The sequence below is a fragment of the Hemibagrus wyckioides genome, linkage group LG02 (genome assembly GCF_019097595.1).
Source record: "Hemibagrus wyckioides isolate EC202008001 linkage group LG02, SWU_Hwy_1.0, whole genome shotgun sequence".
NCBI classification, from domain to species: domain Eukaryota; kingdom Metazoa; phylum Chordata; class Actinopteri; order Siluriformes; family Bagridae; genus Hemibagrus; species Hemibagrus wyckioides.
The window spans coordinates 18134987-18160207 of NC_080711.1; the positions used below are offsets into that span (position 1 = coordinate 18134987).

The 25221-nt window shown below is 40.6% G+C and overlaps 1 protein-coding gene across 7 annotated transcripts in view; it reads left to right on the forward strand.

Moving 5' to 3' along the window:
- Positions 1-23822, forward strand: part of caskin1 (CASK interacting protein 1) — a 117655-nt gene extending 93833 nt beyond the window's left edge. For 2 of the 7 annotated variants that reach the window (XM_058411757.1, XM_058411776.1), the window contains exons 11-22: positions 5311-5487; positions 9867-9947; positions 12544-12644; positions 12833-12926; positions 13422-13504; positions 14308-14418; positions 16910-17011; positions 17188-17326; positions 17468-18504; positions 18731-19460; positions 22768-23188; positions 23578-23822. In XM_058411757.1, the coding sequence (XP_058267740.1) occupies positions 5311-5487; positions 9867-9947; positions 12544-12644; positions 12833-12926; positions 13422-13504; positions 14308-14418; positions 16910-17011; positions 17188-17326; positions 17468-18504; positions 18731-19460; positions 22768-23188; positions 23578-23674 (3173 nt within the window). In that variant the 3' untranslated portion in view covers positions 23675-23822. The remainder of the gene's footprint in view (positions 1-5310; positions 5488-9866; positions 9948-12543; positions 12645-12832; positions 12927-13421; positions 13505-14307; positions 14419-16909; positions 17012-17187; positions 17327-17467; positions 18505-18730; positions 19461-22767; positions 23189-23577) is intronic. The other 5 variants (XM_058411767.1, XM_058411785.1, XM_058411805.1 and 2 more) reach the window with 5 other exon arrangements.
- Positions 23823-25221: the final 1399 nt, after the last annotated feature.

A 25221-nucleotide genomic window follows, 5' to 3' on the forward strand; every position in this document is an offset into this window, starting at 1 on the left:
TATATTAATTTTATACACTTAGAAAATCGAGTGTAACTTGCTATTATTAATATCATTTCTTAGCACAGGAGTTCAGTTTTGAAGTCAGTGTTTGCAACACTTGACTTATTGAGCAGTAGTTTTATCTCTAAACTCTTGATGCTCTCATGTGCGTTTACTGAAGCTGTTTGCACAGTGTAAGATATTCAAGAGTGAATAAAGTGATAGGAGAGCTTGGCAAAACAAAGTGGTGTTAGATAAGTGGTTTGGATAAAAATAGGGAAGCTATGTAAGACGAGGTCTGGTAACAAAACAACCACAGAAGAACAATATCAGCCAGAAAAGTGCAACCTCAGAAGCATAAGTGCAGAACAAATTAAGATGAAGAGCCACAGAAAAACAGCTGCAGATGAAGAGCCACAGAAGAACAGCTGCAGATAAACAGCCACAGAAATACAGCTGTAGATAAACCACCACAAAAGTACAGCTGTAGATGAAGCGCCACAGAAGAACAGCTACAGATAAAGTGCCATAGAAGAACAGCTGCAGATAAACAGCCACAGAAATACAGCTGTAGATAAACCACCACAAAAGTACAGCTGTAGATGATAAGCCACAGAAGAACAGCTACAGATAAAGTGCCATAGAAGAACAGCTGCAGATAAACAGCCACAGAAATACAGCTGTAGATAAACCGCTACAAAAGTACAGCTGTAGATGAAGCGCCACAGAACGGTACAGCTGCAGATAAACAGCCACTAAAGAACAGCTGTAAATGAAGAGCCACAGAAGAACAGCTACAGAAAAAGTGCCACTGATGAACAGCTGCAGATAAACTGCCACAAAAGAACAGCTGCAGAAAAAGTCCCCAAAGATGAGCAACTGCAGATGAACAATCACAGAAGAACAGCTACAGATAAAGTGCCATAGAAGAACAACTGCAGGTAAACAGCCACAGAAAAACAGCTGTAGATAAACCGCCACAAAGCAACAGCTGCAGATGAAGAGCCACAGAAGAACAGCTGCAGATAAAGTGCCATAGAAGAACAGCTACAGATAAAGTGCCATAGAAGAACGAGTTCAGCTAAACAGCCACAGAAATATAGCTGTAGATAAACCGCCACAAAGCAACAGCTGCAGATGAAGAGCCCCAGAAGAACAGCTGCAGATCAAAAGCCATAGAACAACAGCTTTAGATAAACAGCCACAGAAGAACAGCTGTAGATGAAGAGCCACAGAAGTACAGCTACAGAAAAAGTGCCAAAGAAGAACAGCTGTAGATAAACAGCCACAAAAGAACAGCTACAGAAAAAAGTGCCCTAGAAGAGAACAGCTGCAGATAAACAGCCACAAAAGAACAGCTACAGAAAAAAGTGCCCTAGAAGAGAACAGCTGCAGATAAACAGCCACAAAAGAACAGCTACAGAAAAAAAGTGCCCTAGAAGAGAACAGCTGCAGATAAACAGCCACAAAAGAACAGCTGCAGAAAAAGTCCCCAAAGATGAACAACTGCAGGTGAACAATCACAGAAGAAGAGCTGCAGATGAACAGTCACAGAAGAAGAGCTGCAGATGAACAGTGATCTTCTCACTAGGAGGAGATGCATCATTGTGTTTGGTTGTCTAAAGCTGTTTGCCCCATCGAATGTGGCCAGTAAATAGATAAGAGCATGTAAGATGAGGTCTGTAACACACAACAAACAAAAACAGCTGCAAAAGAACTGAACCGTTGCTGAAGAACTGCAGCAAAGGAACAACCATAGAGTAACAGACACATAAAAATGACATGGGAAAGCTAACTGCAAACACAGAACAGCTGCAGAGGGCATACAGAAGAACAGCTGAAGAAGAACAAACACAGATGAACAAATGCAGAAGAACAGCTGAGGAACAACAAACACAGAAGAACAACTGACAAAGAACAAACACAGAGAAACAGCAGAAGAACCAACACAGACGAACAGCAGCAGATGTTAACCTGCAGTAAGCAGATGTGCTGCGTCGCAAATTTCACTGTGCAGCCGCTGTTCTTCAACAACATGCTGTTTGAATCCCAGACAGAATTTAGCGGTTTCATTTATTTGTGTTTTGTTCATGTGCTGCTTGTGGAATCTGTTCAACCTCTTTTCACTGCGTTTCCTACAAGGAATCTGTGTCACCACCAGAGCATTTTTGGTTCGGCTTCAGGTTCTGATTCTTGGTTGTTTTATTACTGTGATTCAGGTTCTTGCTTTAGATTTGGTTCTGGCTTTGGTCCATGCTCTGGATCCTGTATTAGTTCTGGTTCTTGTTCTCTTCTTATTTTTATTTCGTGTTTTGTTTCTGTATTTAGTTTTGATTCTGTCTGTTGACCCGGCTCTGTTATCACTTTCTTGTGTGCTGGTTTGAGTTCTTATTCTGGTTCTGGCTCTGATTCCAGTTATATTGTTTCTATTTGGCTTCTGATTCCCTCTAGTTCTGTTTTCAGTTCTGGTTCTGTATGGATTGCACTGACATATGGAATCTATTTTGGTTGCGGTTCCAATTTGTATCCTGGTATTAGTTCTGGTTTTAGTTTCTGGATCCGTTGTTTTATCTGGAATAGTCTCATTGTGGTTCTGATTTCATAGACAGGTTGTGGGTTCTAGTTTGGATTCGACTGATTCTTATTGCAGTTGTGTTTCTAATGTAATAAATCTGCAGTAATAGTGTCATACAGTTCTACGGTCTCAGCTGTGTGTCATCTGTTCTTTTCATGTTCAGTGTGATTCACGCTTCACTGCCATACCACCGGATCTGACGGTCTGTGTGCACCACGAAAAGCCGTGCTTATTTCATCTGCCATCAAACACTAACACAGAATTTGTAATAACATTTGTCTCAGTTAATACTTATTGTTTAAACAGCGCCGGCGCAACCATGTAGGGGAACCCGAGAGAATTTTCTCCAGCGGCTTTTACGAAGCGAAACAGGGCCATGTCTACTTTACAGCCATCGTGGTTTCCCTGTACACACTGTCCATTTTTTTTCTGGTGTGACAGAATGGTGTGCACCGGCCCTGTGTCTGAGAATCCATCACCAAATTCATATACATTTACTTCTTCAATATTTCATCAATAACAGCTGTCTGTACATATATCACTGTCTTATATGAATAATATTTTGCATTCTCATTTCCAGTAAATCTACACATCCATGTGTGTATGTGATGCACTATATGTGTAGTGGTTGTGCTTATTTAATCTGTCCTAAGGTTCACAAACATTGACTAGTTTAAAATTATTCTTTATGGTTTTGCTGTTTTTAACCCTTCTGTTCTGTATTTAGGCTTAAATTCTATAGCAGTACTGCAGTAAGATATATTAGTTATACACAGGTTAGAGTGAGGTGGGAGTTACAGGGTTCAGGGGTGGGAGTAGGGTTTACGAGCAGGAAGATTTCAGGGTTTAAAGCAGGAGATCGTTGGTGACTAGAGAAATGTGGGCGTGTCCAGCAACGTGACAAAGTCGAGAGAAGTAGAACTTTAGCAAATGTGTTGCGACTCCCAATGGGAGTAGAGACAGCAGAGCGCACGTGATCCCTAGCAAAGAGCAAATGCTGTTTCTCCTTCACCTCCTATGATATGATGATGGTGACTTTGTAGTACAGCAACTAGTGATGTGGAAATTCATTTAAGCTTTAAGGGTACGGTTTTGAGTTGTGGTTGCGGAAACGTGGTTTTAGTGATAACCCTACCTTCACACTAGCAAGTGACAAGTCGCTCACGAGTTTGTGAGCGTGCACATTTTTTGCGTTTAGCTCTTATGAGGAAAGATAACAGCTTCACATACTAGGCTTCATCCTAGCTTCATAGGTAGATTAGTAAAGCTAACCAATCGTTAATAGGTATGTTAACTAATGTACGGTATTAACTAAAGCATTAACCAATGTAAAATATATTCACAGGAGCAAGCCACATTAAAAACTTACACTAGCTAACTATTACCAGTAATAATAAGATGAAATGAAAATGAATTTGAACCACCAGATCTGTTTGTCTTTAGTTATCATAAATTCACTCATCATTATCTTCGTCACTTACCGCTGTCCTGTTACCTCTTTTCTTCCTCTTCTTCGCTGCCTGATAGGAGGTTCTGCTTTCAGCAATTAAAGCTTCCCACATGGTGCACACGCTACACTCGCACAGCGCAAATCGACGCAGCTTCATAAAAGAGTCTTCAAACGAGACACTGCCCCTCAGATCGGAGTGTTAACATGACGCTGGGCATTATTTTCAGACGGGAAATTTGTTAATCAGCCTTCAGGGGCTTTTCTCAGACTCAGAAAGCCCCATCACTTGCTTTGTCTGCCTTGTAGCTTCGCATCTGTTCTCCGGTCACTTTGTCACTTGCTGTAGTGTGAATAGAAGGGCAGAAGTTGCAACTTGTCTCTACAAATCCCACAGAAAATACCCTCAGCATGAAATTTCAAATCATTAACATGTAGTTGTCTTCTCAACAACTGTTTCCTTCCCTGTTTACAAGAATGATTTTAACAGTCTCTACTTTTCAATTAGTTCTATCAGTTAAAATATAGATGTAGAACTAGGTTAAATCTGTAACAGTGATCAGGAAGGTAATCATTAACGATATCGCTAAATAAAAATGTTGCTAACCGCGGCTTGTTAAGCGACGTGCTGTTGTTACTGTAGTGCAGTTTCAGTCCAAAATGTTGCATGGGCGTTTGAAGTAAAACAGAACTAATAATCATTCGGGTAAATGTGCAAGTGTAAGAGTGAGGTTAATGTAGATTATTATAAGCTTTCCTTGTGCTTGGCACGTGGTGAGAAGTGATGTTATGACAATTTGGTAAATGACCTTTTACGAAGCACCACAAAGGCAGCATTCTGTTAATGTTTTCTTCCTTCATTCAGAGAAGCAGTCCCTGCTTTGTATCTGTCTCTCTACTTTTCCTGTGGGTGCACCAGAGGGTTAACCCTGAAAATGTATGGAAGAAGGTCTCTTAGCTAATAGTGTCACACATCCAGCATAACCAGGGTTTGAATAATATACTCCAGAGCAGAGCAGGTGTGTGTGTGTGTGTGTGTGTGTTTGTTAAGCCGGGAAGAAGAAAAGGGACACTTTTATAGTTTTTCCTCTCAGCTTTAGCTAATTGAAACGTTCACATGAAATTAGATTTCTTATTATAATGAAACATTTTTGCACAGAGCAGAAGGGTTCAGTGTTGCTGATATTTTGGTTGTATTGTGTTTTTGTTTATTTTTTCTTTTGCATTTTTGATTTTCTTAATTTGTATACATATTTTATTATTATTATTATTATTATTATTATTATCATTTTTTTTGCTGGTTTAGTCATTTGTACTGAACAGTATCACACCATCGCGCCGGCGAGTGTGTGTGTGTCTCCCGCCGTCGCCATGGTGAACGGAGAATCGTGTCATTTCCTGCCACTATCCCATCAGCCACTTTTCACTTCCTTTGGCTATAAAAGTTCACAAAACAACTCGGCCGAGCCGATCAGCCAAACAGGTACAGGACACTGACTCTCCACTTTTACTATTATTATTATTACTATAACTATTATTATTATTATTATTATTATTATTATTATTATTATTATTATTACTACTACTACAGTCAGGTCCAAAAGTCTGGAATCATCATCTTTGTCTGCTATTCATCCAAAACTGTATGAACTGGAAACTGACACTGAAGGAAAATTTGCAGGAAGGATTTTAATGATAAATTTAAAATTTAAATCTAAGTAAAGCTTTAAGATCATTATGTATAAGTATATTACGATTATGGAGTCTTCCAGGCCTGACTGAAAATAATGGAACAGAACTGGAACAATTCAGTGCTAGTCTGCTGTAACACTAATGGGACAAACACTAAACTAAACTCTACGACTCTGCCGTAAGGGGCTGCTAAAGTTCTGGTTTAGAAGAAATATAAACATGATGGTAATTAAAGGCATTTCGTCAGATAGTGATTTTTTTTTTTTCTGTAAGCGAACAAGAAGACATTTTACATGAAAAATTCTGTAGTGTTAATAACCAAAGGAAGATTAGTTTCTTTTAGTGCGCTCAGATTTTTGTACCTGACTGTATTATTATTATTATTATTATTATTATTATTATTTTTATTATTAATAATAATCCATTACTGCGTTCTTAAAACATTAAGGAATGTTTAAAAATGTATTTTACTTACTTATTTTCCTCAAACCTCAATTTCCTTGATGTTTTCTGAAACGTGTTTTATTTTTATTTATTTATTTTTTTTCAATTTGATCTTTTAGCTGCTTGAAGCAGGACATTTGTTCCATTCGTTTGTCTGTGCCGTGACCTCACAGCCTTTCATAGTCTCCTCTGTCATGCTTGTGTATGTCCCTTTCTTACTCCTTCTCCTCTGTGTATATGTGTGTGTGTGTGTGTTTTCATCTGTCTCAGTCATGTCTTCTGCATCTGATCCTTATAGATAAAAATAATAAGGACAAATTCAACTGTTTTATATCGCATCCTTGTCCACTTCCCCTTGGTTGAGTCCCCTATTCAAAAGCTGTTCATTAGCCAAAAAAAAAAAAAAGTTTAATGTGTGTACACTATGGGGTGTACTGGTTTGTGTTCAGGTTGGGTTTTATTCCTCTGACTCTTCCATTTGTACAGTAAAGCTGTTGAGCTACACTTGCAGTCATTCCCACAATACACTCATTGTTTTTAATGAGACAAAAACTGCAGCTTGTCATGTTACTAATAACGTCCTCAGTCCTGCAGACATAAAGGTGAAGAAAACTAGACATTTCTAATCAGATATTAAATTTTTTTTTTAACCATTTTATTCCTTCATTACTGGGTGGTTCATCCAACCATCCATGTATGTGTCTTAAATTAGTGTTAGCACCTGAATGTCTGAAGAACGTGTCTTTGGATGGTTGTGGGATTTATCACTGTAACCAGCAGATGCAAGTTAGATTATGGAAATGATTGAAACAGGGTTGGTGGAGGCACAGGCTTAGTGGTTAGAACCTTCACTCCTCCAGCATTGGGGAGTTTGCATGTTCTTCCCATGCTTGGGGGTTTCCTCCAGGTGTTCTAGTTTCCTCCCCCAGTCCAATGACATGCATTTAGGCTGATTGGCATCTCTAAATTGTTTGTAACGTGTGAGTGTGACTGTCTCTCTGTCCAGTGTCCTCTGCATTGTGCGCTGAGTCCCCTCCAGGTTCCTCCTGGAGGCCCTGTGTAGGATCAGTGCTAAAGAAAATGGATAAATGGAAATATCTGAAACAGGCTTAAGCTTCCTTTCTGTTTGAAGTACATTTGAGGGGTAATAAGAAGGACTACACGTGTTGGCTGTAGAGGCATCCTGTGGAGTTCTGCATGTTAGACACTGACTTCCTGCTTTTTCAGTGTTAATCCTGTCCGCTGTGCATTTAAGTCTGAACGCCAGTTACGCCAGTTACCTCTATTTATTAGTCTCTTCCAGGATGATCCCACCCCCATCTGTGAGGGCTCACTGAAGGATGATGAGGATGAAAATGATGTAAATCTTGTGCTATAGTCTTGACACGCATTTAAATAAAATCTGTTCATGAGTTCATTACAGTCCCAGCGACTTGAAGCTGTTCTAGAGGATTTTGGTAGCCCAGCACCTTACTAAGACACTTTATCTTTGTTATTTCCTTTAATATGTCTGATGTAAGGTGTTATTTATGCAGTAATAAAAGACAAATTTCTAATATCTTAATGTTGAACTTGTTGCTTTGCTTATTTGGGGTCCGTTGCTGTTTCTAATGGATGGTAGAAAACTGATCAACACTTAGACTCATCACACTTCTGACATCATGAGAGTCTTTCCTTTTAATCTGAAAGTGATTTGCATCACCTTCAACTGTTCGGACTTGGTAGCAGCGCCCGGCTCATGATCTTAAGCCGAGATGGAACACCACACTCGCCTCATGCTTTCTTAAGTCTTGAACGCATCTTCAGTCCCCGCTTGTGATCACATTTTGCCACTTAAAAATGCTGCCAAATCTAGTAAAAGCAACCCAGTATCATGTCCAAATCAACCCCGAAACACAACATCAGCATAAGAGTTCAATGAAATCCTGAATCTTGTTTATGTTCTGTTGTATTTGCTTTGAATGAATCTTTCAGAAAATTACATGATATTTCATAAATTGTTGTATAGCTAGTCTGGTCTGTTTTAATCTGGTTCAAGTATATAGATATCAGTGTTCCTGTATTGCAGTTGTCCAGTTTGTGTTTTCTAGAACTTTCCTGACAGACCAGGAGTTTAATGTAGCAGCACTGGTGACTGTGTATACCGGTTTTTGATGTTGTTAGAGACACACTTTTATACCACAAATGTAATACAGCTGCAGTTTCTGAGTTGAGAGCTGCATTTTCTCATGGCATCCATCTTGATCAGACCATGTGAGACGGATGTTTATAATACGTCTGAATGTCACAGGCAGGTCGGGTCAAGCCAAGTGGACTGTCTTTATTCTACTCGTAGATAACAGAGTGAGATGTTTTTACAGGTCCATGGTGCAGTAAGTAACAGTTCATTAGCATGGGCTGTATAAAATATAAATACGCAACAGTACAATCTGTAGTATTTTAACCCCCCCCCCATCTGTTCAGGAATGGTATGTGCCAGGTTAGATAGATATGCAAGGTTCTTCTCAGTAGATGACTTCTTGACATCTTAACCCATAGCAAGGACATTTTATCTGGCTTTTCCTTTTATACCTTCCATGCATTCTAAGAAGTGAGGGACCAAGGCACAAGAAAGGGAAGGAAATGAGAAGGTGCAGTTAAAGAATTAAGAAAAAAGCATGGAGTACTAGACCCTTGTCTAGGAGTGGTTTGTTCCATCTTAAAATAGATGCATAGATACAGTATATAGATAAACTTGGATTTCTTCCCTTCTGTTCAGGAATGATTTTAAGATAGATACATCTACATAGAGGAATGGTTTGTTCAGATTTCAGATTATTAAGATAAATTATTTCATAAACACAGGTTTACATGGAATGTCCTGCCATTCAACTGTTGAAGAGCTTCAGATGAGCAGAAAAACATCTTCAGCATTCCAAAATACCTAAAGTTACCTGGACACACTAATACACTAATACACACATTAACTTTTCTGCTATTCCCTAATCACTACTAACAAGCTAATAACAAGCTAATGAAAGCTATTAAGTCTTATGTTCCAGGTAATTACAGTGGGGTCTGACAGTCTGAGATACTCTCCTCAGAGATGCTTACATAGGTGCTCTTCATTATTCACATGGGATTACTAGCATCAGCACAATGCCTGAACACATAAAAAAGTGTGTCACACTCAGAGCCCATTTGCTCCACAGTTACGTCATGTTTGTTTGCGGAAGCGTCGTCTCTGCACTGCGTATTCCTTTAATGGGAACACACAGTGCTGGATGGTGTTTCGCTCTCAGACTTTTGGACCCTGCTGTGTTTTGGTCTACAATGCTGTCATTATTCTAATAATTCCCTAAGGACCTTGTGATGCACTGCAGTTGTTCATGTTTCTAACCTTTCCACATATATAATTATATCGTTGTATATATTATATATGTATTGACTTTTGTGTGTATGTGTTTGTACCTTGTGACATTTATATATGTATATACACAGATATATATGTTATTGATATATTTATGTACTAATGTATGTATATAAATGTGCACTTTGAGTATGTAAGTGTAGATGTGTGAAAGAGAGAGAGAGAAAGAGAGAGAGAGAGAGAAGCCAGCTCATCAAAAAATAATGCATAAAAAGGTTTAAAACCAGGAGTTGACATAAATTCAGCGTTATTCCGCGGCACCACCAACGGGAGTGTATCATGGTGGCGCGTTTGTAACGCTGCTCTCTGTGTTGAAGGTTCCCGGGGTTCAGATTCCTCCGGAGGGCCACAGGGGGGCAGCACTGAGGAAATCTGGGTCCTGCGCAAACCTGCAGCAGGTAACAGCAGGGCCTTCACACTCGCTCCTCTTCCTCCTTTCCTACTAGTCCTCCGCTTGCTCATCCCTCGCTCCCACGTCCTGCTTGACCTCAGATGCTCCTCGGTGTTCCTGGAGCCTCCACATCCATCACGCGCTAGGCATGTGCCGATAAACGGTTTTCTGCGATGTACGCTGATGTGGATATTGTTAGCAAGGATGCTGTGTCACTATAGCGTTAATAGCCAGTGTGTTTTATTCATGAGGTTGCCGAGCTCTGTCTCTTTAGTCCTAGTTCGAACATGCTTTTATTATATGATACACAACGTTACATCTGGGAATGTAATATCGGTACATGCCTACTGCACACACAGATGTGTAGAAGTCAGAACGGGGTTTTTTTGTAGCTATGAGAGACTATGGACTTGCTGCGTCTCTAAAGGTTTTCACTCATCCAGGGCATGTTCATCTGTAGCCGTATGCCAACTCATTCACATTTAAGGTTTGAATTCAACAGCTGGTATCTAATTACAAACTGAAATGATTAGGTTTTGGCTACTGGATGTGACTATCCAACAACTTGATCAAAGACTGACATGAAGTGCCAGAAGACACGTAAATAAAGCGACACATTGACTGAAATATCTTTAAGTCGAGGTGTCAAAGTATGTTATATTCAGACAAAAAAAAATACTTCAGCCAGTATCACATATTTTCATCTTTCTTGTTTGACAGAATTTAACCCCAGCGACAGATGGTTTGTTCTTCTAGGTCACCAGACATTTACAGTGGCAAAGATATTAAGTCTGACAGCTCCAGCTGCTCTGGATACACATCTGTAATGCAAGTGCAGTTTGAGACAGTCACTTTTATAGCGCTTTAGACAGCAGGTTTGGAATATGCTGCGTAACAGTCGGATGTTGTTCAACAAGGGGTAGTGCTATGTTACGGTAAAGTTCATCCTAGAGTATATGGTGATAGTAAAAGTAGCATCATATACATCAACTTTCAAACACACTACAGACAAATAGCATTTGCACAAGAGTAATACGGTGGATTTGGAAAGTTTTCAGATCCCTAAACATTTGTGCATCAATTAAAATAAGTTCAATTCACTTTTTGGCCATTAATCTACCTAATAATTCATCATGACGAAGCAAATAGTGTTTTCACTTTTCAATTTAGATAAGCATTCAAAGCCTTGACTCAAGTGTGTCGTGTTTGCTGAATGAATTCAAAAGGAACTCTCTGTAGACATCTGCAATCAAACTGTGTTAAAACACAGATCTGGTAAAGTGTATAAAATAATTTCTACAACTTTGGATGTTACCAGGAGCAAGTGGCCTCCAAAATTGTGACATGGAACCCATCTTAAATCCACTGACCAGCCAAACAATAACTTAACTAAAGAGAGGACAGGCAGGTGACCAAGAACCAGGTGGTCTGTCTAAAGTTTCAGAAGTCTTCCACAGAACCTTCTGGAAAGACAACCATCTGAGAAATACTCCATCAATCAGGCCTTCACGGCTACTACCATCTCCATACTGAAGCACAGTATTGGGAGCACTGTGCTGTAGGGGTGCTTCTCAGTGCAGGGACTGGGAAACTGGTCAGAATTGAGGGAAGAAATACAGCCAAATCCTTGGACAAAACATCAGGCTGTAGCACATCTATGACATGAAGCATGCAGCCAAGACATCACTGGAGTGGCTTTGGGACATGTTTTTGAATGTCCTTGAGTGGCCCAGGTCCAGCACATAACAAATCCCATTGAGCGTCTGTGGAGAGAGCTGAAGATGGCAGGTCACAGGTCCTCCCTATTCAAACGGATTCAGAGTGTACTGAGAGGATCTGCCAGGAAGAATGGAGACACGGTTCTGCTGTCTATTTACCCAAGAAGCCTTGGCTTTGTCATTATGGGTTACTGAGTGTAGATTAATGGCCAAAAAATAAAATGTAACCCAACAAAGTGTAGATACAAAAAAACTGAAGGGGTTTGAATACCAAAGCCTCTTTATTCATTTCACCATCCATCGCTAACCATCCACCATTGACATGAACAGAAAACACTACACTGGCTTGGAGCAACGATTTTCTACATTTCTGCTGAGCCAGAATGAAAGTCACAGCATCGTACTAACTATATTTCCTTTTCTGGCAAGACTCAGACTCAGACTAAGCCGGAGGGTTACCCTAATACACAGATGTTTATGGTAGACTTTTAGAACGGAGTTGGCTGTGATGTTTCAGTGGTTCAAGTTTCAGGTGGTTGCTGTTTTCTGTATTGGAGAAAAAAAATCCCTGGACAGTTCTTTTTGGTTGTTTTGTTTTAAAATTTCACATACAGGTATGTATATAAGGTTCATTCAGATAGCTGGCTCTCAGTGCGTGTGAGTGTGTGTGTTTACGTGTGTGTGTGTGTGTAAGATAAATCTCATGAAAAATTTTCATTTCAACAGTTTATCACCTTGCATCTGCCTTATCATGCATGTGTGTGTCTGAGTGTCTGTACTCACATTGTACCAGCAGTGCATCAACCGTCTGTTCGTTCCGCTACAGTCTGTATTGAGTGTGTGTGTGTGCGTGTGTGTGTGTGTGTGTATCTGTGCTTGTGCTAGGTGGGGACCGCAGCAGTGTAAGCAGTGCGAGCAGTACTCGCTCGTCAGGCAGCGGACAAAGCAACACACACATCCTCCATGCACAGGCAGAGGGAGTAAAGGTGAGACAGACAGACAGACAGACAGGTGGATGGAGAATTGTAATGTATATGTGCAGTGGTTTGCAGAATTCCTACCAGCTGCCAAAATGTCCAGTTAATGTTGATGACTAAATCACTTTAATGCTGTGATATTGATGAGTAACATTGCTCTGTGTGTGTGTGTGTGTGTGTGTCTTGTCTTGTTGCAGCTTCTCGCCACAGTTCTCTCTCAGTCAGCGAAAGCTAAAGAGCATCTCTTGGAACAGTCCAGATCTGTGGATTCACCCGTAACTACTAATAAAGGTGAATTACAGCTAGAGTTCAGTAGATTGATAGGTAGATAGATCGGATCAATAGATAGACATGCAGATGTATAGACATAGAGATATACGGACATACAGAGAGACAGACAGCGAGACAGGTATGTTTTGAATAGGCAGGCAGACAGACAGGGAAACAGACAGTATGTAGAGAGAGACAGACAGATGTAGAGAGAGACAGATCTACAGATAGGAGTAGAGACAATTGTAAAGATAAACAGATGTACTAATAGACAGAGACAGATGTGCCGATAGATACATCAGACAGTCTGTGGTAGTGATATATAGATGGATGAGGCAGACAGACAGGGTTGGAGCCTCTGTTTCTACCTGCTGCTTAATGCATCAGTTGGGTTACATAAATCATAGCTGAAAAAATCACACTGTTCCAGCAGTTCTGGTTTTGTTTTGGTGTTTATTGTAAGCGGATAATTCGTGTCTCCTGATCCTGAACCTGACACAGCCCTTATATCTCCAGCTCCCACCTCCCGCAGTCAGAGCGTGTCGAGCTGTCCTGTCCACGAGCCCCAGTACACAGAGAGGAAAGGAGATGAGGGGAAGGTGAGAACACACACACACACACACCTCTCTCTGCTTTTTTCCTATTTCTCTTAGATTTCTTTCTCCTCTTTTCTGTCTTCTTTTCTCTTGTCTATATGTTATGTCTCACTCTGTTCTTATCACATTTCTTCCTTCTTTCATATCTTTTATATTTTGTCCTCCCTCACCAGTGTGCTCAAATGCTCCTCCGTCATTCCTCCCATCCTTATTTTTATTTGCTGCTTTAGGAAACCCATTCCAGAGGTTTTTTTTTTTAATTACACAGATTTCAGGAGGTACCCTGGTATAAAGAGTTTGTTTGTGGCTTCTATAAACCAGATGTCGGGGAGAAACGGACTAATATTTCTGTCCACTTCTATTAATAGACAGACTGCTTAGCATAAAATACTGGTTTTAATAGTGTAATAAAAGAGTCTAATGTAAGCTAGTGAGTAAGCAAGCACATTTAACATGCTATTTAGTGGAAACATTAATTGGTGTTAATACCAGTTAAAGATTTTATGTTGATTTGCAATACACTATTGTTTATTTAAAGGCAGTATTTTATGTTAAGGAGTCTGTTAAGCCTACGATGTGGAAAGAAAAGCCAGCGGTAATGTCCATGATCAGGTTTGTGATTAAACATAAATAAAAACAGCACAAGGCTGATCAAGTGAAAAGCGTAAACGGGTCCATTTATCAGAACGCTGGCTCCTCAGCAGCGCACTCAGAGCCGATACAGCCAGCACGTAGCCGTACCCCATAATTCCCAGGGGCGGGTGGGACTGAGACAGTGACCCACTGCCTCATATCTTCTCTCCTAGACCTCAGAGGCTGTTATTGAATGGCTGAGCGAATTTCAGCTGCAACTCTACGCACCATACTTCATCAGCGCTGGCTATGACATTTACACCATTAGCAGAATGACCCCGGAGGTAAGAGGAAAAAGAAATAAATTAAAAATTAAATTAAAAAGAAGAGACTAATTTATATTCATCTCTTTGCACAATTAAGCTAGAGACAAATAATAATCTAATAATTTTTTATTAGAGTCTAAAAGTCTAAATAGTGTCATACTACTACTACTGCTACTATTACTACTACTACTAATAATAATAATAATCGTTTAACACGATGATCCGAGGTAAGAGTAAAAAGAAATAAAAAAGAAATTCAGTAAATCATAAAGGATTGACCATTAAATATATATATATATATATATATTAGCAGAATCACCACAAGATAAATAAAATTTACATTTTAAAAATCATCCATTCTTTTTGAATACAGAAAGCAAATAATTCGATTTTGTAGGAATAAAGTTACTGCTAGCGCACTGATGGATACAGTAACCAGAGGACTAAATAACAAGATTTAATCAATGAGAATATTTAAAGGGTACGTCTCTCATTTACGCTCGCTCATTTATCTTACATACTGCTGAAATTCTTTTGCTTTTCTCATTACATTAACTTCAGTCATTTAAAAAAACAGCACAGTGTGCAGTGCCTTGCATAAATATTCACACCCCTTGGAGTTTTCCATTATTTTTTGTCTTGTATACTCTCTCGCTTTCTGTAACCACTTTATCCTGATATGGGTTTACTGTGGATCCGGATACTATCCCAGGATCAGTGGGCATGAGGTGGGAATACACACTGGATGGAACAGCAGTCCATTGCAGGGCACACACACACACACACACACACACTCCTCACAGACAGTCACCTGAGCTCAGCATCAAGCCTGGTACCTGTGCTGTGAGGGAGCAGCACTTCCCACTTAAGGTCCACATTTATGTAGTTAGTATAAAGCAGAAATATCTTGATTGCGTAGGTATTCACCTCTTCAGCCTGTACTTAACTCATCTTTGGCAATAATTACAGCTGTGTGAAAAGATTTTCCTCTTTATTTGCCATTCATCCAATCCAGACCAGTTTTTTTTTTCAGTTCCCGCTAACGAAAAACATTTCTACAACATAATGCTCCCACCACCATGCTTCTCAGTGCTTCTCATCAGACCAGAGAACCTTTTCCACATGCTTGCTGTGTTGCCTTTTTAGCAAACTCCAAACAGGATCATACGTTTGTTTGTTTTTTTCCAAGTAATGGTTTTCTATACAGCTCATCGTTATGAAGCTTTAAGGTTATTTTTGGCCTACTAACGCCTTGTAATTTTCTCTGAGCTGTGGATCTCTCCATCTAATTAAAAGACTCTTGGTTGCTTCTCTATGATCTTCTTACACAGGTGGACAGCTTCATAGTGGTTTTAATGGCGTTCCAGGATATGTTGAGAGTTTTGTTATTCACGTTTTTTAATAACCCGCTCAGATTCTTACTTCTGCAGAACTTTAAGCAGTACTTAATAATGTTACTGGTTAGATGTTCTCTACCAAACTCCAGAAACAGGAGTATTTATTTTTGAAATCAGACAACACTTTAATTGCACCGAGCTAGATTTCATTTAAATTGTGTTTATTTTGTATTTTTGGGAAGGAGTCTCCAGTGTCAGCACTCTGTAACAGTCAGCAGTAAAGCTGTTACTGTTTTCTGTGGTGGGAAAGTGTTCAGAACTGCAGAATTTGTGATTTCTTTGGTAAAATGATATGCGTCAAGTGGGGAAAAAAGAGAGGCAAGTTATTAGTCATTTTGGACTTTCCACAAGATTAAAAGTAGATATAAGTCAGGATGTGCTTTTATAGAAAACACATCACCCAGTCAATGAATATATTCTTATAACAGTATGCTTCAATGTGTTATTCCTTGTGTTATTGTAACAGCTACTACTTGTATTTTAATTAATTTATTTATTTATTTATTGTATATTCATTTATTTATTAATTACATATCAGTGACATAAAAACAAAATTAAATCCACATTTATTTTCTAAAATGTGGAAAGATTTAATGGAGGTGAATACTTATGTAAGGCACTGTATATTTCATATATTTCTGACACAAGTATCTTTCTAATAAACAATACAATACGCAATAATGTAGAACATTAAAACCCAAATACTTGCACTTCCTCTGGGCTCTCTTGAGTCTTTCTCATTTTAAAGACAGAGTAAGAGCAAATATCTTTAAGAGGGTATAGCATATGTGTCTACTGTCACTCTCAGTTACAGTAGCAACACCTTTGTGTACCTTTTGAATCTGGTTTCTTATTCTGCCTCATAGAACATTCTTAGGTCTCATAGCTGCTGTTTGCTTTTGGCTCACTCTTTAGGGATCCAAATTTAGACCCGAAGTATTAAAATTGCTGTACAAAGAATCGAATTGTACATGAAAACGTCATATTGGCATGCTTTAGAATTGCCGTCTGCATCGACTTGGCAGTGCTCTCAGACTGTTGGACCTGACTGTAATAAAGTCTTTGTGTTTGTTTGATGGGTGTGTGTGGATGATTTATGATTTGGTTCTTAGGATTTGACAGCGATCGGTGTGACTAAACCGGGTCACCGCAAGAAAATGCTCTCAGAGATCAATAAGCTCAGTGTCACAGAGTGGACGCTCGACCAGAAACCTGTAAGTGCCACTTCTGATCATAAGACCAGATATCGTTTATGCCTTTGGACATTTTAACATGGCCTTGATGACAGGAAGAACATTTTCAAAATACAGTATATAGTATTTACTGCATAAAACAGCAAGGAACAGGGAAGGGCTAATGAGATGCATGTGTGTGTTTGATTAATTCTCAGGCTAATCTCTGCGAGTGGTTAAACATGATCGGACTGAGTCAGTATCACCAGATTTTGGTTCAAAACGGCTACGAAAACATCGACTTTATCACAGACATCACATGGGAGGATCTGCAGGAAATCGGCATTACCAAACTCGGTAACATATGTTACAGTATACGTACTTTTATGTAATATTTGTACTTTGCTACCGGTTTTTATTACCGGTGCACCATTCACCATCGAAGTAAATAATAAAAACTAAACAATTTGGGGAATTTTCATTGCTTCATTTGTCTAGGCCATCAGAAGAAGCTCATGCTTGCTGTAAAGAAGCTAGCTGAAATCCAGAAAGGCTCAGAAAAGCGAAACATGAGTCGTAAAAAAACTCAGGAGCAGACATCAATTGAGTGCCCTCCCCCTGAGTGCACTTCTCCCAAACTGAGCTCCTTCCAGGAGAATGAGCCGAACACTGAGATACCAGACGGATCTGAAAAGGAGACGCGTACAGTTCGGCAGAACAGTGGGGGTGGACAGAGAGGAAACGTTACATCTGTGCACCCGAAACCTCGCCAGGCTTACCCTCAAGGTCCACCATATACACCGCCACAGACTCCAACCAAAACAAAACCCCCTTCATCACCCAAAAACGGAACTCAGATGATGGACAAACCCACTTCCTCTCCCACACACAGAGCGTATCAGGAAGCAGGAAGGAAGGAGGAAGTTCAAAAGGATGCGGCATCACATTCTGCACAACCCATATCCGTGCCTCAGATTCTCCTACCACCAGAAGGCAACGAGTCTGGTAAACAGGAACAGGAATTAAAAAAGCGTGCTCACAGCCTAAATCGTTACGATGGAGAGCAGGAGCGTAATGAGGCTGACATGGCAAACGCAAACACTACTGTGCAGCCCCGCCGCGTCAGCCGGAGCAACTCTGTCCGCAACCAGAGTGACAAAAATAATGACAAAAATGTCAAAAATGAGAAAAACGTGAACCGGGGCAGCCAATCCATTGCTCTGAGGCAGAAGAAGAAAGGCCCTCCTCCTCCACCGCCAAAACGTTCTAGCTCAGCTATCTCAAGTTCCAGCACCAACCTAAATGACATACCCAAAGACACAGGTACTGGAAACCTTCTGGACATCAACTATAACCCACAGAGACGAGCCAGCGCTGTGGAAACAGGGGTCAGTGTGGAGACTGGGAGCGGAGGTGCTGTGGAGATGGGCAGTGTGGGGAGCGTCAGGAGTATCGCTGCCATGTTGGAGATGTCATCTATTGGCGGAGGAGCAAAAGGACTTGCCATGCAGAGATCTACAGCACATTATCTACAGGTAGGAAGTTACTTGCTCATCCCATTTTCCCCTTTCCCTCCCTTTTTCTGCTTTCTTGCACTTTTCCAGTGTGTTTTTTTTTATATTGAAATCGCAGCATGCTTTTCAAGATTCATATTTTGTCTAATTTAAATGTGATATAGTTTGTTGGTAAGCAAGTTACTTTGACTTTAATTCTAATTTGGATGGCCCAACTGCAATCTGAACTAGTCTCTTGTCTCCTCAGGTGTCTCAATCAGGAGGTAGGCAATATGATGCAATAGGCTTAGATGGAGAAGTGGTGAATCGCCGCAGGACCATCAGCGGCCCGGTGACAGACCTTGTAGCAGCTGCTAAGAAAAAATCTCAACAATCCGAGCCAGTACCAATCCAAACTACAGCACAGAATGAAATTCAGGCCAAACCACAGGCTGAGAACTTGCCTGCTGCGGACAGAAACGTGACTGTTAAAACAAAGCCGAATCAAAGTGAGGACAACACCGGTGCCATCCACCTCCCACCACAGGAGGATTCTTCAAACATCGATGGCTCTAAAAAGAGGACCTGGAGCTCCAAGCCGCCTCAGGATGAAGCTAGATTTTACCTCACAGAGTCGAACACTGTTAAACGGAGGCCCAAGATCAGAGAGAAGGAGCATGAGGATGAGACAGTTTATCAGAATGGAACCGGCACCATTAAGAGACGTCCGGTTTCTGAGGTTACTGTCTCGGAACAGCCTAGATCGGTCGAGAAGCCAATGGAGAATGCACCTCGGAGAGAGAAATCAGACTTGGATGGCCAAACTGCACCTGGTAAAACTGCTAAACCTCCAGTGTCTCCTAAACCCATCATCCATAACGTGAAGAGACAGGACACTCCAGCTGCAGTGACCAAAAAAGGCACCTTTCCTGGAGCTCCTGGCAGCCCAGGTACTACACAGTGTGGCCCTTTCTCTTGCCCTGTCTTTACCCAATTATGTGAGTATTCCTCTTAAAAAAACAGCTCCAAGCCTTTTTTATTTTGTGTCGGATCAGAAGTTTTGGTTTGCTTTCTTCCCATCTTTGTTCTTATTGCGTGAAGCATGCTAATTATTCCACCCTGGCTTTTTTTCCAAATTTAGTTTAAACATATTTACACTTATTGGATACTTCCCAGATAATACACAGCCATCTAGCCAGCAATTTACATCTCAATAATACAACATGCCACTCATTTGCTATAATTTATGCGACATGGCATAATGGTGGTAGGCTTTAAGGCTTGTGCTAAGTCCTCATTGCAATAAACAATGTAACACACATTTGTGACGTTAAAAGGCATTAGAGTATTCTATCCCTATTGGGTGGAACGCATGTTTGTAGATAAACATTTATGTGAGACAGATTTCCATTATATTAACCTTGTAGCACTAGTGTAGTACAAAAGAACCAAGACTGTCTTGGCTTGATCTGTGACTACACAACATACCTGGCCAGCACCAGAGTACATTCTTTAACCAATTCCTCTGACCACACAAGACGAACAGCAAAGACCGAGGGAGTTTTTAATCTACCATTCAAAGTAAGGACAGCAGTCCTGTCATTCAAACCACCTGTATTTAAGATAGGGACATAGATTGACCAGAAAACAGAAAGTTTTGTCCAAAAACTAGTCTCCTGCTTCACCAGCACAGACTTCAGTGACGTTAAGACTGCAGCCGCTGACTCAATCCTTTTGTCAATCTTATGCTCTCTTTTTTTGTCACTTGTGAATAAGATGCCATAGTAGTTATACTCCTCCATCAAGGTCTCTCAGCATGTATTCCAACATGCCCTCCACTTTTCACTCAGCAGTAAAGTGCTCGAGTGTTTGTCCGTGTTCCAATATCATACCAAGATATTATCAACCGCAAATAAAGGATGTTACTCCTAGCCTTTTATATTGGACACCAAAACTTATCTGCAACATGATATCCTGTCCATGAAAACCACAAACAGTAGTGGAGGCAAAACACACCTTTGATGGGGTCCTTAAACTGTTTCAAATCTCCAGACACAGGTCCACCATTTCATTTTGCAAGACCATGGTCAGAGCCCCAGATTTCCTTGCAACATAAAAACAGGCACACAACACCAACCTGTCCAGTGCCTGCAGCATCTCCGGCTGAATCTCATCAAACACTGAAGCCTTGTCTCTATGAAGGTTTCTCACTGCCATAATTATATTCACCATTTAGAGACTCAAAAAAATTGATTTCTGGAACTAGCTCCTGAAGGGATTGCATGTCCATCATTGCCCCACATGGGCATTGTCCCAAAGAGGCATTAGGGTGTTGTAGGAGGTACCCACTGAAATACCTTCTCCAAGACATCTAAATAAACCAGACTGTTTGTTAGGTGCAAATGTACATAGTTTCCCATTGAAGTACCCTCTTGTCCACTGGAAACATGCAAGCCCCCAGACTAGAACTGGTGAGTATCCCCACGCCCATCTGATCTCTTGTTAGATCTCCAGAGTAGGAGAAATATCCTTCTCAATCATGATGTTTAGTTCCTGGAGTGTGTGGATGTAACGTCGACTATAGTCCATACCTTACCATCCAGCCGCACGAACAGCATCTTTGACAGCAGTGGATGGCCAGGCCTTCTGTAGTGCCCTGACCTGCCCGATGCAATCCACAGTACATTGCTGCACTGCCATCCTGGCTGTTGGATCTTTTCATTTGTTTCATTTGCCCATTGCGGCAGTTCAGATTTTGCACGATGGATGAATATGCCTACAGGTAGTACTGGCTTAACAGCTTACCAGTGGCAGGAGTGACCTGACCTAACCTACAACCGTCTTACACACTAAACCAGCCTTTTTCCCTGCTAGTGATTTGATATTCTATGCTTGCAACACCTCAGAATTTCCATTATATGCATGCTGCCCTGCTGGTATTGCACCTGACCCTTATCTTCAACTTAGCTTAGATAGCTCCATGTTACTATTAAGCCTATAGACACCATGCCCAGGCCTGGCTTCAGAGGCCTATCACAGTAACCTTAATCCATGTAACCTTTTTGTATTATTCTTGGGGGTCTTCAGGATTACTCTTTGACCCCGAGATCCTTTATGAAGGGTGGCCTTACTGGGAGCATTAAGCACCTGGTGACATACAATGTTTCAGCAGCAGTTTGTGGATACCTGACCATCATACCTCTTAGCTCCAATGAAGAGAACTTCATTTCCCCAACACTTTGGGGAAGGCCAAACACCACATATGGGTGTGAAGCTCAGGTGATACATACTGTTGGCCATATAGAGCTGAGGTTCACTGCAGTACACAAGGTCTTTCATGACAAACTCTGAATTTAATAACAGGATTATTTGTTAGTTTTAATATAATCACTGAGATGTTTAATAGTCTGATATGTTGCTGTTGCTGTCCCAGTTTCTGAACTGTTGCGATAATAGTTAACCAATAATACTGGCCAGTATATTTGTATAGAACAGTTGTTCTGTGAGGTTTTAGTAGGCCTGTAAATAGAGAAACTGAGTAATTCTTCATTTTGTCATTCTCCACTGAATGTGAGCCATCAGTTGGTGGTAGAAAAACAGAACTTGACTCTGGCAGTGAGATTAAATGTGGTGAAGTTCAGCTGTAGAAGTGTCTTTCAAAGTTGCCTGTGGTCACCTTATCTCCCCCACTGGTCGGTTAAAAGATGCATAATACATTATAATTTCTGCTACCGTACTGACGTGAATATTACTTTCCAAATATTAACTTCTATTCCAAAATGTGTTCATATGTTTGGAGCGCCAGTGGCCAAATACTCGCAGTCAGATTCCATTGTTTGTTCTTTTTCTAAGCCATTCTGCCTTCTCCACATTGTTTCCACATTTTCACAGTCTTACACGGCTTATGTAGTCAATGTCTTAGATCAGATCCAATAGGCCATTTGTTCTATTCTCCGAACCTCATTTTGCTAATTGATCCTCATTGTTTTTGATGTTCTTATTCAAAACATCCATGTTTCCATCCATTCGACTCTCCTACAATAAATCTAGTAGCTAAACGTATTTTTATAGGAACAGCTTAACTAAAAAATAAATGCACACAATGTTCCTCTTACCCCAAATCTAGCTGATCAGCCAATACATGACTGGTGTTTGCCACTTTAGTTAATTACAAAGCTAACGAATGAAGTCTTCAAAATTAGTCTTGATTTGGCTGATTGACTTAATCTGAGGTACGTGAAACTTTGTGTTTTCCTCATTTTGGTTAAACTATTGCTTTAATCTCTTTCTGTCTGTTTGCTGCAGTTGAAGGGAAGAAAGTTCCTCCACCGGTTTCGCCGAAACCCACTCCCCCACCCACAGCTCCCAAACCTAATAAAAATATCATTCAGAAAGTTGCTGTGACTTCGCTGGTGTCACCCAATCAGACCGTCACCATAACAACCGCCACACCCCCTATCACGCCCCCTAATGCAGCAAAAACACCAACATCACCAGCTCAAAGTCCACAAACTCCACAAACTCCCATCACTCCACCCATTAAACCACCTCGCTCCTCCATCGGAGGAGTGTCTATGGACGCCGGGGGTGGAGCTCCACCGACGTCAGAGGTCAGTAGCGTGACGAGTGTGGAGGCGGTGCATCAGAAGATTGAGGAGACCAGTGCATCGCTCGCTGCAGCACTTCAGGCTGTGGAGGAGAAAATCAAAGAGGACAGGAATAAAGAGTAAGATGCATTTGCACAACTAATCATCGTCCAAACTCTGTAGTGTCTGCGTCATTTATATACACCTCCACTAAACACTGCTGAGACCCCCGAAAGTTTAATGTTTATGTATAGTGCCTCTAGGGTTTGTGCTTTCTAATAGCCAGAGGTAAAGGAGTAACTGCAAGATTTCTGCCACAGGAAATCTGTATTGAGATATGATTAGATAATAATAAGATTTATTCTTAGTTTAGTTTTATGCCACAGTGGCTGTAACTTGTTAGGTGTGAGACGCAGTGTGAGAAGATGCACTTAACGTTTCACGTCTTTACTGTAGTTGGAGTATGCGGTAGCAATACTTTCTGATATTTTCAAACGTGTGTGTGTGTGTGTGTGCGTGTGTGTTTTAGCTTGATGGCTGAGAACAAGAGCACAGTGAGCATCCTGGACGACATCGGCAGCATGTTCGACGACTTGGCCGATCAGCTGGACGCCATGCTGGAGTGAAGAGCACAATAGTCGAAGAGTAACAAGGGCACAAATGAACAAACAACCTCCTCCTTACTTATTCACCCTACACTTCCTTCTATCCATTCCTCATTCCAATAATCCTGTCTTTCTGTCCGTCTGCCTCTGGTGCACAGCCTTTAAGCGGAGGCCCAATCTTTTAGTCTTTCGAACGACCGGCGAGGGGACGATGACTTGTCGTGCGTCTCTCGCCTGGCGACCCGCTAGTGTATATGAAAAAAATTATTATGGTATGTGTACATTGTGTAAGCATGAGAAAAGTTTTTAATCTCTAAAGAACAAAAATCTCACAGTGAGAGACCTGCATCAATCAGTACAGTAATATATATATAAATATAATTATATATATAAAGAAATCTATATATAAATATTTTATTTTGTTTTTATTCCATGGTAAATGCAGTGTTATGTTCAGAACCTCTATAATGACAGTTTGTGTTGGATGTGTGCTGGTTTTCAGTGATCCCAGTTAACATTTTGCTTCGTGTGCCGTTTCATTTCGCCTTGTTCGGCTCTCACCTGCAGCAGAATGGATGCCCCGAATCTGGCTGTGTCCCGAACGCTAGTATTTTGATCGAACCATTCCTACTAGAATTTGTTAGACTAGACATCGTTGCACTGTCATGGCCTTATTTCAGGGCTACACTGCAGTTAGCATACATGATTAGTGCTCTTCATGCATCCTGATAGAGGACACAGGGACTCGCTGAACAAATGACCTCCAGAGCTATGCTACACAGAAGGTAGCTAACGCCGATTCATCACACCCTCATTCTCAGTGTTAAACTTGACACACGTAGTGCATTACCACCACCGCCGCAAAGAATCGCCTAACTAAGGAGGTCTAGTACTCCGACGATTGGCCCACATCGGCCCCTTTAACACCCCCTCATCCTACAGTGTCTCGTTGATTCGTGTGCCTTAACACGACCGGTGACCTCACATACGCACACACACACACACACACACACACACCAAATCACATATAATAACCAGTCCTCCAGCTCAAGATACTAAACATTTCATTACAAGTTAAATATTCGATTATTACGTAGTTCACATTGTTATATTATTATAGATGTTTTCCAGAAAAACTTTATTATAATGATGTGTGTGCACCATAACGAGGGCTTTTAGGTATATATATATATATATATATATATATAAACAAATTTAAATGAATTGTATTGTAGTTGAATGAATTACGTTGTACAGGCATGTGCCAGTAATCAGTTAGAGTATCATGAATATTTAACACTACAGAAACTGAGGCTTGTCCTGAAAGGACACAACTTCCTACATTTCGGATAAACACCCCAAGCAGCCATAGGAGCGTCCCGCAATGCCGTTATTCCCGTACTAGTAATAGAAATGTCAGGATCGATATTGCGCTGTGATTCCACTAATCATCGTGATACTGAAACCGAGTACCGGCACGTGCCTAACGTGTGTAACGTTCCTTTTTTTAATGTATGTGCCTTGTCCAGATTTTGTTCTTTTTTTAGTGTAATTGTGTAGAAACAGTG